The sequence below is a fragment of the Pleurodeles waltl genome, chromosome 12, assembly GCF_031143425.1.
Source record: "Pleurodeles waltl isolate 20211129_DDA chromosome 12, aPleWal1.hap1.20221129, whole genome shotgun sequence".
In the NCBI taxonomy this organism is placed as follows: Eukaryota; Metazoa; Chordata; class Amphibia; order Caudata; family Salamandridae; genus Pleurodeles; species Pleurodeles waltl.
The window spans coordinates 206,712,327-206,727,067 of NC_090451.1; the positions used below are offsets into that span (position 1 = coordinate 206,712,327).

Below are 14,741 nucleotides of genomic sequence, written 5' to 3' on the forward strand. Positions count from 1 at the left end.
ACTGGTTTTCTTCCTGGGCAAAGTTTATTTTAGAATCATTGGTGAAGTCGAGTCCAGAATAAACGTGGTTCTGAAGAATTGTTCCTTTATGAATTCAAAAGCATAATATTAAAGCTTTTGATAACGTTTCAAATGAATGCAATCTGTGAAGCACCAGCATTTGAACAGTAAACGAAGGACACTCCAAAAGGAATTTAGAACAGCATTGGCAGGAGACAGGAACTGATAAAGTGTGAAATATGTCTGGGCATAAAGCAACCTGCTGTCACACCAGACTCTGAACACAAAGGCAACATCAAAGTAATAAATAAAAATAAAAAAAACATTGGCACAGAAGGGAACTAGCTTCTGTGCAGATGTGCTTGCTCCTTGTGAAAACGCAATAATCTGAAGAAAAGTTATCAAGTGGGTGAAGTGGGCTGACCCTCTCCCCCATGCTGTATGCTACTGTGGGCAGAAGCAAAAAGTGAATGACACATCAACAGACCAATGGATGAAAAAAGCTGGCTGAAAACCCATTTAAGAAAGCATATTGTACATATATTGTTTTTTAAATCAAAAAATCTTGACCAATGCCAGATCTAAAAAGTATTGGAACCCTCCCTACTTAACGTTCTATTATCATTTGTTTGGGGTCAGTGGTCTGAACATCCGGTCCGCAGATCTAAAACACTTGGATGGACTGGGGATAGGAGAACATTCTTTCTTGTTGGCACCATTTCAGGACAAGAGGCACAATCCCTACATCCTAAAAAAAAAGATCTGAAAGACCGGGTGAGTGAGCAGGATGAGCACACCCTTTCCCCCAGGGCTTAGTGAGGGCAGCCCTTAAAGAGCTGCAAAGATCCCTGACCAACGCCCGAAGTTAAAATTAAATAAAATAAATTACCCATGTGACGTCCATGCTGTATTTTGGGTCTGCAGATCGGACTGGCACTTGGGCTTTGATGTCCAGGGACCCTAAGCACTATTTTAGGTTCCTGTGAAATGCATATTTTACAGGGACGCTTGAAATATTTTCCAATTTGTAATTCCAAGCTCAGTTGGTACTAGTAGATGCACCAGCTTCAACCATCTCTCCCTTATACAATATATTTTTTAACAAATCACATTGTTATTTTGTTTTTATTCTACATTCCTAACTGCATAATTATTTCTGACCTGTACTTCTAACTGCAGATTACTCACCTATAAATTATCCCCGTATGCCAGACTGGATCTGGAACCTTTCACAGCAGTGAGTGCCACTAGGTGGGGCTCCATGGCTCAGCAGTGCCTTCATTACTCTCAAGAAGTTCCTTACTTTCCACACCCTTGAGCATGGAACCGGAGAGCCATTCCCCCTTTTTCATTGGATTGACTTTTTTTTTTAACAACAAATTCCAGTGTGCAAGGAAGCAATGTTCCCACCTAAATCTACAGGGTTCAAACCATGCTGCAAAAGTCAGAAACTGATGTCAGTGATAGACCTGCACGAGGTGTTCCTTTGGTGTTGGGGCCCTGGGAATGACTCCAAGACATGTAAACATTGCTCTCCCATGAAGCCAAAGGTGACCCAGGGTTAAGAAGTGAAGCTGTGTGTCACCCGGTATTGGAGCAAACCAATCAAGCCCCATTCCCACTCAAAGTTGAAGGTGTGGACTTGTTCCCACTCTCCTAGCTATTCCTCTGATAGGTCCTCTTCACTGTCGAGTCAGCTGGTAAGTCCAAATGGAAAACATGAAGGCCAAGCAACACTCGTACCCATCCTGCCACTCTCTATCTTCAGAGAAGTCACCAGGGCATAAGGTGCTTCGGTCTCACTGCTTATCTCCAGTTGGGTAGCCAATTCCCCAATTGGTCCTATTGCACCCCAAGTTACAATGGTCATCCGCAACAAAGCAGAAGATCTAAGCCTTTAGGGTGGCCATGTTGATTTTTATGGTACTCGTCCAATTGCCCCAGGCGTACTTTCAGACCCCAAGTATCCACAGGAACCTCCAGTCAGGTGACCGCCGGCAAATCCGTCCTCACACCATCTCAAACCCACCTTGGGTTTCACACTGCCTCTGGTGCTGAATTCCACTCTGGCCCCCCAACAAAGGGGACCCTTTGCCAACACCAATGTCCCCCACAGAGCCACACTCATCTCAGCCCTAACCAAGGTCATCTCCTTGCTCCATTCTGGTGCACCCTGCTCCCGTACAGTCAGATTCAGATGAAACATTGTTTCCACTATTGAGCAGCTCTCAGTTGCTCCACCAGCTTTTTGATTCCAACTCTGATTAGAGTTTGCCGCCCCTAGGCGATGACATTGGAGATGATGGGGATTATTTTCCCCTCACATTATGATGATGACAGTTTGTGTGTGGATTTACAGGAGGCCAGTGGGCTTGATACTTCCCCGATACTGGGTTGAATTCCCCACTGGGCCACCAAGAAAAGAAAGTGTTTCCTTTCCATAGTGATTAGAAGTTCTGCTGAAGTTCTGGATCTACAACTTCCTTCTGTGAAGATCAAGACTAATGTTCTTACTGAAGTTTTACAGCTTAGGCAGGCTTCCTCTGAGCTCTTGCTGCCCTTCGTGTATGGATGGGCACCTGGTCTAGGGCCTTGCTCTTGCCAGCCTGTGAACAGTCAGGTAGAAAGATGCCAGAGGACAGCATCAGGTGACCCTAATTGTTTCAGTCAACACCCTACTGCGGAGGCAGTCTGGTCATCCAGGCTCCCACCAGCAGGGTAAATCCCAATTCATTTACTACAAGCCCCTGAACAGAGAGTCAAAGTGAACTGAAGCCTTTACAAAACAGAATCTTTACTTCTTAGATTTAAGGTGGGTCAAACATTACCTTTTAGGATAATGTACACATCCTGTGGGACAAGGTCAGCGAGATCATACTGCTGGCCTCAGAGGAGCTTATGGCCATCCTGGGTCAAACTACTGAAGACAGTCAGTAGGCAGCCAAATATGTGATTCGGGCTGGGTTAGACACTATAGGGGAGAGCAGTTGGTACTAGAGTGGTGCTTTGTCACAACATGCATATGAGATCCACAGGCTTTTCTGGTAAAGTGAAGGCATCCCTTATGGGTATGCCTTTGAATAGATCCTGCCATTTTGGTGAAAAGGCCGATTCTGCCCTACAGTTCTTCAAGGGAAGCTGCGTCACAGTGCACTCCTTGAACTGTTCAACACCTGCCATATATTTTCTTCATCAATTTGAGCCCTTCTGAGGCTACCCCAGTGGTTGTTTGTACCAGTAATGCCATGTCTCCCAGCCCCGCTCCATTCCCTCAGCCTTTTTATAGTCAGGGACAAGGATCAGACAGACAAGGTACAGGTCACCAGGGACATTGACCTGCCCAGTCCCCTTGCACTATGGAACCAGCTTCTAAGCAGCTTTAGTTTACTATTACCAAAGCACGTCCATCCTGTAAGAGGCAGAATTAGCATTTTTACAAAGGATGGTAAAATATCATGTCTGACAGATGGATCCCCCAGATCGTTTAACTGAACTACGCCCTTCCGATCTGCCTCATTTTGCTCACATCAAAACGGCTTTCAGAGCAGCATCTGTCCATCTTGTTGCAAGAGATGCAGGTTCTACTGTCCAACGGAGCCATACAGAGGATACTGGGCTAAGGAACAGGGACTGGTTGTTACTCCCCAACTATTTCCTCATGCATCAGAAGAACATTTTATGTCCTGTTTTAGGTGTTTTCCTGCTTAATGTCTTCCTATGGAGGACATATTCAAAATGCTCACACTGGCCAGAGTTATGTGTGCCCTGGATCTGGGCATCTGGATGCTTGTCTTGGACCTGCAGGATGTATACTCCCACGTGCACCACCTGCAGTCCCAAAGATAATACCTGTGATTCAAGGTCAGCCAGGAGCATTTCCAATTTTCTGTTCTCCCCCCTTTGGCCTTAACAGCGTCCCTCGGGTGTTCACGAAAGTAATGGCAGTGTTCGCCACCCATCTCTGAATGTACTTTTCCCCTACCTTAACCACTGGCTATTGAAGGAAGGCAGGCCCCCCACAGTCGTTGACCACCTCCAGGCAACGGCCAAGCACCTGACATCATTAGGGTTCCCGATCAACGAGCCGAAGTAACAACTGACTCATTCGCAGAGGCTTCTTTTTGCAGGAGCTGTTCTAGATATGGTGCAGTTCAGGGCATTTACTCCATCACATGATTGCAGGACATTTCAGCTATGATGCCGATGTTTCAGTCTTGGTCCTGGATATCTGTGCTCTTCTCTGAGCAGCACTGACGCTTCGTGGCCTGTTGGCCTCGTGCATCTTGCTGGTTCTCTTCACCAGGAGGCATCTGCAGTGGTTTCTGTAGTCTCAGTGGGCACAGCACCAAGGATACCAGTGTGGTGCCATCCAGGTTTCAGAGGAGTCTGCACAGGATGAGCAGTGATAGCTGCTCAGACATAGCCTACCCAGCAGCAGACCCCTTCCCCTTCCACAATCACAGAGCTGATGTTGGTGACAAATGCATGTCTGGTGAGCTGGAGAGGCCATCTGGGAAACGTGGAGATCCGAGGACTCTGATAACCAGCAGAAACCTGGCTCTACATAAATCTGCTAGAGCTGCGGGCCATCAATTTGCCATTGAAGGCCTCCCTGCCATCCATCAAGGGAAGACTAGGTCAAACTCTCATGGACACCACCACTGCCATGTGATATTGGAACAAGGAGGACAGAGTGCCTCTAGAGTTGGCTGGAACGTCAGGGCATCTTCTTGATTGTGAACCACCAGGTAGGGATCTTTAAACGCCAGTGCAGTTGAGCTCAGCTGCGATGCCCAGAGGATCACAAATGGCAAATGCATCCAAATGTGGCACATGGCATCTTCCAATAGTGGGAAAAGTCTTGGTTGGATCTTTTCACTACACTGCAGCACACTGTCAAAACATCTCTGCACTCTAGTTCCCAGGAACACTCTATGTAGATGTTTTCAGGCTAGAATGGAGCACAGGATTCTTGTCCACCCTCTTGCCTCTCCTGCCCACAGTTCTGAAGATCAGAAACAACTAGACCCAAGGCATCCTAGTGGCTTCAAACTGGGCCAGAGTGTAGTATGTGAATAGCTGTGCATGAGCTTCTGCCTCTGGCCGGAGAACCATTTCTGGAGGATCTCTCGGTGCAGTGGCAGGGTTCTACACCCAAACCTGCACAATCAGGAGATCAAGCGGCAGCAGTTGACTGCACTTGATTTACCACAGGAGGACAAGGATAGTATCTTTGTAGAAAGACACCTGGCAGCAAAGTCCATTTACTCCAGGCGCTGGGAGAAATTTGTGACCTGGTGTAGAGCCCGCAACACAGACCCATTACAAGCAAAGGTGTTGGATGTTTAATTGTTTGCTGTGTCTTTGGCTCCGCAACGACTTGCAGTGGGCACCATTAAGGGTTATTTGTATGCCATTTCTGCCTTTTTGCATCTACTGGACTAATCTTTTGTTTTTAAATCACGTTAGGATGTATTTGATTAGAGATCTGACACACATGTTCACTCCCAAACCATTTGTAGTGGGACCTTAATTTGGACTTGGCTTTTTTATATGTACTCTATCTGAGCCGATGCACAGCTGCTGGAGTCTTCCTCATCACAATCTCTTCAGCTCATGGTTTGAGTGAGCTCCAGGCTCATTCGATTCAACCGCTCTACACCACTATTTTTCCCGACAAACTGGTGCTGAAGAACACAGCAGCTTTCTTGACAAAAGTTGTTACACCTTTTCAAGTTGGGCAATTCATCACCCTCCTAACATTCTTTGCCTTGCCTAACCCTTCAAAAGAGGAGAAACCCCAGTCATTTGAACCTGAAAAGAGATTGGTGTGATCAGTGTAAAAGCTTCACAGACCATCTGGCGGACGATCAGCTTTTGTGGAGTTTTCTGTCAAGACTGATAGCAAAGGGCCCATTCTTCAAGGGCCAACGATGCCATCACTGCATTGGTACCCCGAATGGCTCTCCTTGCATCTGTCAGGCCACAACATGGGCCTCAGTGTATACATTTCTGAAGGACCACTGCCTTGATCCCCAGGTCCAAAAGTAAGGGCATTTCGCCCGCTCGGTCCTACAGGGCTTTCTGGTCTCAGTCTATTCCACAGACCCTCCCTCCTTGAATGGTACTGCTTTGGTCGCTATTCTAAAGGTGAGCAATCTACAGTTAGAAGTATTCATCAGAAAAACAAGTTACTTAACTTCAACACTCTTTCAACTGCAGATTCCTCACTAAACACCTGCCTCATCAATCTGTGGAGTGGTCTCTTTTTACCATCTAAAAAGGTCCCAAATTAGAAATCTGCACTCTGGCAACTACCATTGTTTTGTGCTCTGGAAAGAGTCAAGGAAAAAATTGAAGTCTGCACCTGGGAGTGGCTGAGCTCTGCCGCTGGGGCAGAAAAAAGTCAAAAGAGTGCCCGCTGCACGCAGGAGCACCGCTTTGAAAGCTTCCGGACCCAGTCTGGCCCCTCAGAATATTTTAGAGGTGAGGAATCTGCAATTAAAGTACATACTGGAAAGAGCTTTACCAAAGGTAAGAAACGTGTTCTTTTCTCTTCGTTTACTACAGACAACCAAACAGTATACAGTATTGTACTGTTTTCAATAATCGTTTCAATGTTTGGAAGGGAACCTGTTTGAAGTTATCTTCCCCAGAATAAGCATGTAATATAAAAATATTCAGTATTAACATGTGCAATATAGTCCTACAATAACCTCTTAGGTTTCTGATCACATTTATATTTATGAGGCCTTCAGCATCATGTTTCATGGTGCCATCAGAATAACGTGAAGGCAATGTAGGGACAGATTGAACAGTAACCTGTTTCACAGGTCATCAGGCTCCCTTCATGTCCTGTCAGGGAGCAAATTAATTTATTCCATTACTGGTAGAGACCTATTCTGTGCTAGCACTCTTCAGCTCACTGGCTTTATCTTTTGTTGGCCATGAACGTCACCTGGATGATTCATCCCACTGGTTCACCTCAGTGGTAGAGGTAGGAAAAAGCTATTTACAGTTGTATTTATTTTTGTAATACTTCTGAAGAACCCCTATATATATCGTCTCAGAAGACCTCAGAGCATTTAGTAGGAAATAATGGGACTGAGGTTACTGTTGGTCAAGGGACGAACACAATCATATTAGGTTGTGTGGTATCTTTAAGGTACAGGATTTAAGGTCCCTTAGAAGGTGGATCATAAACTTGTGGTTGGGAGCAGTGGCGTAACGAAACCTGAGTGTGCCCCTCCCCCCCCGAACTCACTCAGGAGCTCTCAGGCCAGGGTACTGAGCTGATGGGCCCCCTGGAGCCAGGGCCCCCCTGCAAAGTACAAGGAGGGGCCCCCTCCGAACTCACTGAGGAGCTCTTAGGCCAGGGTACCGAGCTGAGGGGGCCCCTCCTGCGCTGCGGGCACCTTTGTCACGCCATTGGTTGGGAGAAAGTTTAGACTCTGTCAAAGCAGGGATCAAATAACGTGAGAGGCATGAGATGGTGTGTTGTGTGGTCATTTACCAAGGGACAATTTAGGAAGGGGGTGCTTGGTACGGTTGTGACATGCAATGGTATGGTAAAAAGGTTTTTTTTTTTTCTTCCGCTTAACCTTATCAACCATGTGAAGTGCAAACTTGCCTTTGTTCTATGTCTTCGTTATACATATGTTGAAAATGGAAATTAATAAAAATGACAGTGTAGTGACTCGCAGTCTGCGGAAGGCTGCATAGACCATTTTAGGGCTTGATTTGGCTATTCCAAGCTGAAATGAAGGCATATACTTAAAAGAATGTGACCTTTTTGCCATATACATTCTGTTATGCTGCATTAGCGCAAAGCATATAAAAGGGGAAGTGGCGGTAAATAGGGAATACAAACTACTAAGTGGGAGGGATTTAGTGAAATTTAAGGGAAGGGTTTGGTATGGACATGCTAATACAACATTCACACTCAAAAGAGTTAAACAGCTCAAATTCACAAAATACACTTCTAAAGTTACTACAACCCTACATGTGTCAAAACGAGAGTAAATGTACTCAAGTCCAGCCTTGGAGTAATTCAAAAACCCCACATGGCAAAACAATGATACTGCAACACGTTCCCAATGGAAAGAATGGAGACAGGAAATAAAAAATAACACCCCATAGGAACTAATGTTTTATCAGTTCAACATTTACAACTATCAGTGTGTGATTAACAAATTATATAATTATTAAAATAGTTTTTACATTTAAAAATAAGTGTTATTTTAAAAAGCACTAATGTTTTAAACCTTTTTTAAAATAATGTAAAATGTTATGTATCAAAACAATGTCCTTTCAGGCTTAGAGTGCTGCATAAATTATGCAAAAAAAAAAGCAAAGAACTCTTGGTAGTTTTCAGGTTTAGGTGAAGAGTAGCTCCTTTATACAGCATCCTACAAAACCAGCAACACACTGAATCTGCACACCTCAAATGTTTTTTCTAGCAAAGGTTTTAATCATAGGATTAGGCCAGTGCCATCCATGCCGAGCTAGAAAGGGACAAAGTATTGTCCCATTTCTAGAGCAATGTCTTTAAGCATAGGATTAGCACAGTGCACTCCAGAACAGTATTACAGTTTTGGATTGGTAAAATACCATCCAAGCCAACCTTGAATGTATAAAAGCAACTTCTTACAAGTGTTTCACTATCATTATAGCTCTTTAGAGACTTTGAGCTTTGACCAGACACAAGGCAGCATCCCGTTTAAGTCAAAACAATACCCTTTCAGGATTATAGTGCTGTATAAATTATGCAAAAAAGAAGAAGAGAATTCTGGGTAGTTCCCAAGTTTAGGTGGAGCCCAGCTCCTGTATAGAGCACCGTGCAACAACAGACACACACTGAATCTGCTCACCTCAAATGTCTGTTTTTCTAGCAACGACTTTAAGCATAGGATTAGCACTGTGCCATCCACGCTGAGCTACAAAGGGACAAGAAAGGATTATATATATAGCGCTTTTAACCAAGTTTACTAAATATTTAATAAAACTGTTAGTGATGGTTAGCTTTTTTATGTTTAAAAAAATGCGTATACATGTAATTATTATGTTTAATTATTTTATTATGTAATATTTAATTTGAGAAGTTTGTGCTGTAAAATGTTATTGTTTACAGGTTAATCATACATACTTTAATTTAAATATATATTATAGATTAATTTATATACTTAAATATTTTTAAATAATAAACTTGATTACATTTATCCATACTTTGCCATAGGCAGATCTCAATCTGTGTGATGGAGGTCTCTTCCCCAGTGGTGGACATGTCCACCCAGTAGGCAGAATTTAAAATCCAGGTGTAAAAGTCACTTGTAGTAAACGTATGGCCATAAATACCATCATAGGTGTAGCAGTAAATATGCACAGGAGGGAATATACACTTGTATATTTGCCTTTGTAAACTGGACCCTCAGTTTCTGCTTTCAGTCATTCCAAATAGTTGCATGCAAGAGCAAGTGAAACCATCATAAGTCTAACTGGATCAAATGCATTGTATGTTCTTTTGATTTCATTTTAGGGACTTGATGTTGCTGACAATGACCCCAGCGTCCCCCCATATGATACCGCTCTTATCTACGATTATGAGGGAGAGGGATCTGTGGCTGGCACTCTAAGCTCCATCCTCTCCAGCACATCAGATGATGACCAGGAGTATGACTACCTCAATGATTGGGGTCCACGCTTCAAGAGACTGGCGGATATGTATGGCCAGCCATGATGAGCCACGCTAATTCCAGGACTACTCCCTGACACCGGAGTTATGGGATCAACGTTTGTTTCCTTCTTGAATGGCTCTGGCGAATGCAGGCTCATGGAGGTCTGTACAACAGTAACTCTGTACATAAAGACTGGGGAAATACCAACATCTGTCAAACAAGAAAAACTCTGCCCTTTGTGAGAGACAAGGGCAACACATTTACCGGCATTGTGTGTATATTCTATAGATATTCTGCTCATAGAAAAGATGTATATACTCACTGTAATGGAACTCCTTGCAGGCTTTGTTTTGATCTATGGCCACATTCTAACATTAACCACTCCATCTACAAGACACATGCCTGTATATATTTACTCTAGTTGTCTTCATAAAGGAGGTCTATAATCAAAAGGATACTAACTTCTAAGCTTGTGTGCTGGTGGAACGAGCAATGAATACGGAATATGTTGGGACAGAGAATGCTTATTGAGAAGAGGAATACAAACCACTGCCTCAATGATGAACCTATGAGTACGCGTGCAAATCTGACATAATTTGTGCTGTCACCAGCTAACCCAACATCTAAACAGAAGTTGGTAAATATGGCTATGTTTAACACACGAGTATGGCAAACAACCTAACAGCATGCCCTTTTCTGAGACTTTAGCGCTAACTGATAGGAGATGTTAGCAGTAATTAACTCTTACATTACCACTTACAGCATAACATCTGCCCAGCATTTAGAGTCCCTGATTATTTCTGGTATTGGACCAGCAGAAGATACCTACACATATACTGATGTAGATGTTTTCTAAGAGCAAAGGTTGCATCTGAGGATAAGGATGCCAGTGATTCCATATGCATAGTAAATTTAATCAGACATCATGTACTAGTGTGATGTGGTACAAAGGACCAGTCACACCTGATTAGGGCGTCAGCTACTTATGAAAGCAACAAGATACCAAATATTAAAAGCTCCATCTCAATGATTTCATCTACTTCCATTTTAAGGATCCTCCAGGGATACGTACTGCTTTGCCATGACGCATTGACATCAGGATTGAGTAATGTCTCACAATGCATTATTGAAGAATCACTGTAACCCTTCATTATGAAAGATCTTCCAAAGCATGACTGAAGAATTTCAGCAACTCAATTTTAGAGAATAACTCCCCATTTGGGATTGAAGTCTCAGCAATTTAAGATTAGGGAATAACTCCCAGTGCATGGTTAGGGTACGAGATATCTAGAATGAATGAATATCTATAACTGCAGAACCGAAGAACCTATATCAACCAGAGTTTAAAGAATATTTTAATTCCCAATTGAAACACTTCAGTAATCCAAATGAAAGGACAGTGTGTGACAGAGTTTCAGGTGAGACATATAATGAGACTGGTTAATGCTTGACTGAAGAGTATTGGGGTATTATGGTAGCAGTGATTTTCTATGGGTTGACACCTCCAGTGATCCACAGTTGGGTTATGTCCCTAGTGAATTAATAAAGGATCTCGGTAATGTTATAGATATGCCCAGGATTAAAGCTAGCAACTTAATATATGTAAGAAGAGTCTCTGCTAATCCCTGCTCAGTCATTAATTAACTGCATTATCTCCATATAACAGAAGAATCTCAAAGTAAGTAGGACACATTAAAGGCAAAGAAGACTGCATTCCCTTCTGTGCAATTACCCATAAGTCAAAGATATAGTGCTAGAATGTAAAAATTGTATTTTCCTTACCATGAATGTCACTAAATGGCATGATGTACCCTCAGCAAGTACATTTACAGCTGGTGAAAAGGAGTGGCAGCTGCCATGCATTTAGAGAGGTGGGGCGGGCGAAATACGGGTGGGGTTAAAATAATAATAATAAAAAGGAACTTACCTTATTGACATGCCACAATGTGCCCCTCACTCCGGTGTGTTCTCTCCTCAAAGGTCCTGACCCAGGAAACTGCACTACCCAATCCTGGCGCTGGTCTCATGACAGCTGGGTTAGAGAAGTTTAAAGTGCCCATGTCAGGCTGGCCATCGCAAGACAGGCAGCCAAAGGGACATGCACACTTTAAACATAGTGCACAGCTCCCTGCTGCTACTCAGCAGCAATTGACCCACCTTGACAGGGCACAGGATGAGTAGCTTAAAAATAAAATGATAATAAATAAACTTTATTACCATTTTATTTTTCAGCTGCTCTGGGGCATTGGTCCAGCAGGGTGACACTCCTCCGCTCTCATGGAGGAGCTGCTCCTGGTGAAAACCTTAACAACATAGAATTAATCACTTAATTTACAATAAAAGATCGATTAAGCCATGGATGAAAATTGGAAAGTTGGTTGGACAGGAAAGGTCATGGTCAGAGGCACGAAATGATCTGTACTGCAAGGAGAATTAGACAGATTGTAGAATGTATGGGGTATCCAACTTTTAGATATAGGGCCTGGAGCAATGGCAGATTTTCAGGAAAATCAAATAGTATGTACATCATATCCACTTAGGTAAACTAAGTGTATTGTACATGGATATTCTGAAAGTGTGACATGGTTCCTGCATTAGGGCAAAGGCTGGACACCTTGCTGGAGAATGAAGGATGTAGAAAAAGTGGGAAGAAGAATGAAGGTCAGGTAAGACATTTTTGCCAAAGAGAGAGACAAGTGGCTAGTTAGCAATCAAACTCATGAAAGAATCAGAAGGAGGATACAAAAAAAGCACAGACCACTGCATGAGGTAGGCAGGGTTTCTCAACTCCATGAAATAGCAGAAGGCTGTGATCGAGTCGCCTAATGGAACCAGGTCAATCAACTGTAAGTCAATCTATTTTTTTACTCCTAGGTAATTGGCATAACGCATGTCCATCCTCAGTTCAGTGCTGTACAAAGTATGGATTTTAAGTAAAATCTCCTTATACTCGCAATGTGAGCTGTACATCCAGCAGGGTGGTGTTTGAGGTTTAGTAGAGACAGCACTATAGACATTATGGAGGAATAGGTGAGAGAAGTAATGGAAAACATTAATTGGAGCAGTGCTAAACCATACACTGTATGTTTGGATTTGCTGCACTGATTTGCTATAATCACCCACATTTGGGGATTCATGTGGTAAATTTAAACATGAAGGCAACAGGGTCCCCCAAAGTGGTGAACATGAACAAAATGAACAGATGCGGGAGAAATCTCTCCAGTTACTGTGACCTAATTAGTATTGCCAAGCAGCATGCTTCCCATGCTGGGCTTTAACTTAAAAAATATTTAATTCTGAGAGTAGTAGACTTGATTAACTTTACTTGCACTAAGTTGATGAATTCATTGGAGAACAACGGTATGTGAAAGATCAGGACTGAAAAGTGGGGTCCCATCAGCATAGAACCATCTGGTCACTGTAGCTCTGTGGACAGTTTGTGGTTTGTTGTGTTAAGAGATTTATGTTCTATAATGATCCTTGCATCCTGTTGCCAACACATTTGCATTGAAACACCACTTAGAGCACACGTCCAAAATGTAATAATGAGTGCCACAGTCATCCCAGATTTCTATGATAGCAACTATGTAAATAATTCTGAGCTTCTAACTAGATCCATTCTAACCACCTGCACTACACCAATAGAAATGAGCCGTTGTACAGAAGCTTTGTCGGGGGCCATATTACAAAATATGCCCTCCCACCCCCTCGTAAATTACAATAGGTTCCAATGAAATGTTTCATTCCAGGCCCATTCTGGAACTATTACATGCAGGACAATCGAGCAGCCAGCTCCCTGTATTTAGCACTATTGTTTACTACTATTTGTTTGATTTTGTACATAGTATTTTAATCTTAAAATTCTTTAAAACGTGCCTTTGGGAACAAAATGTCTCAGGTCTAAATAATTTTAGTGTCTAGAATTTTTATACCGTTTAACATGTCTGAAAACCACACTTGTTGCATTTGAAACTAAAATAATAACATTAAATAAAGTGGATATTGAAAGAACTCCAGACAAGTAGATCTTTACAAATGGTTGAAAGCTTTGAAATCAGTGACTGTGGGCCATTTGACAAGCTTTAAAAGAGAGTGATGTCGCGAGAGACTGTGAAACGCGTCCCTCAAACAGGCTTCCTAATGAAAGAGTGTGGTACCTAAGCCACGTGATATGTGTTTGATGAACAATGTAATGAAAGAGTGAGTCATGTAAAAGGCTTGACTGGTTGAACTCTGTGAGATTATGTGAGAGGGGTCTTGCACACAGACTATTTGACTAGAACTCTTATCAATACACATGCAATTCTTTAGCGATACAAAAAAGGTTTACATTCATAAGCCCAACATTGGGTGATCTAACTCCCATAATTATTGCTGAGTTCATATCTAGAAATGTATCCATAATGCTCCAGCAATTTTTCTGTCTTTTTGGTATCTACTAATGCATGCCAAATCGTGGCATAGACTTCATTGCATTCTCTAACAGGCTGGGTTTGAGAGGGGTTGAGCAAAGTCTCTATTTTATTTTCATTCAGATACCGAGATTTGGTGAGTCACAGTGTCAAATGCAGCCAAAAATGCTAATAGCAAGCAGTCATCATCAAATTCCAAAACTGCTAACAGCAAGCAGTCATCATCAAATTCCAAAACTGCTAATAGCAAGCAGTCATCATCAAATTCCAAAACTGCTAACAGCAAGCAGTCATCATCAAATTCCAAAACTGCTAATAGCAAGCAGTCATCATCAAATTCCAAAACTGCTAATAGCAAGCAGTCATCATCAGATTCCAAAACTGCTAATAGCAAGCAGTCATCATCAGATTCCAAAACTGCTAATAGCAAGCAGTCATCATCAAATTCCAAAAATGCTAATAGCAAGCAGTCATCATCAGATTCCAAAACTGCTAACAGCAAGCAGTCATCATCAAATTCCAAAACTGCTAATAGCAAGCAGTCATCATCAGATTCCAAAACTGCTAATAGCAAGCAGTCATCATCAGATTCCAAAACTGCTAATAGCAAGCAGTCATCAGATTCCAAAACTGCTAATAGCAAGCAGTCATCATC

At 42.6% G+C, this 14,741-nt stretch overlaps 1 protein-coding gene across 1 annotated transcript in view; it reads left to right on the top strand.

The window, feature by feature from the left end:
• Positions 1-13,685, top strand: part of CDH15 (cadherin 15) — a 129,596-nt gene extending 115,911 nt beyond the window's left edge. The window contains exon 14 of the mRNA XM_069217230.1: positions 9,536-13,685. Within this exon, the coding sequence (XP_069073331.1) occupies positions 9,536-9,736 (201 nt within the window). The 3' untranslated portion in view covers positions 9,737-13,685. The remainder of the gene's footprint in view (positions 1-9,535) is intronic.
• The last annotated feature ends 1,056 nt before the right edge of the window (positions 13,686-14,741 follow it).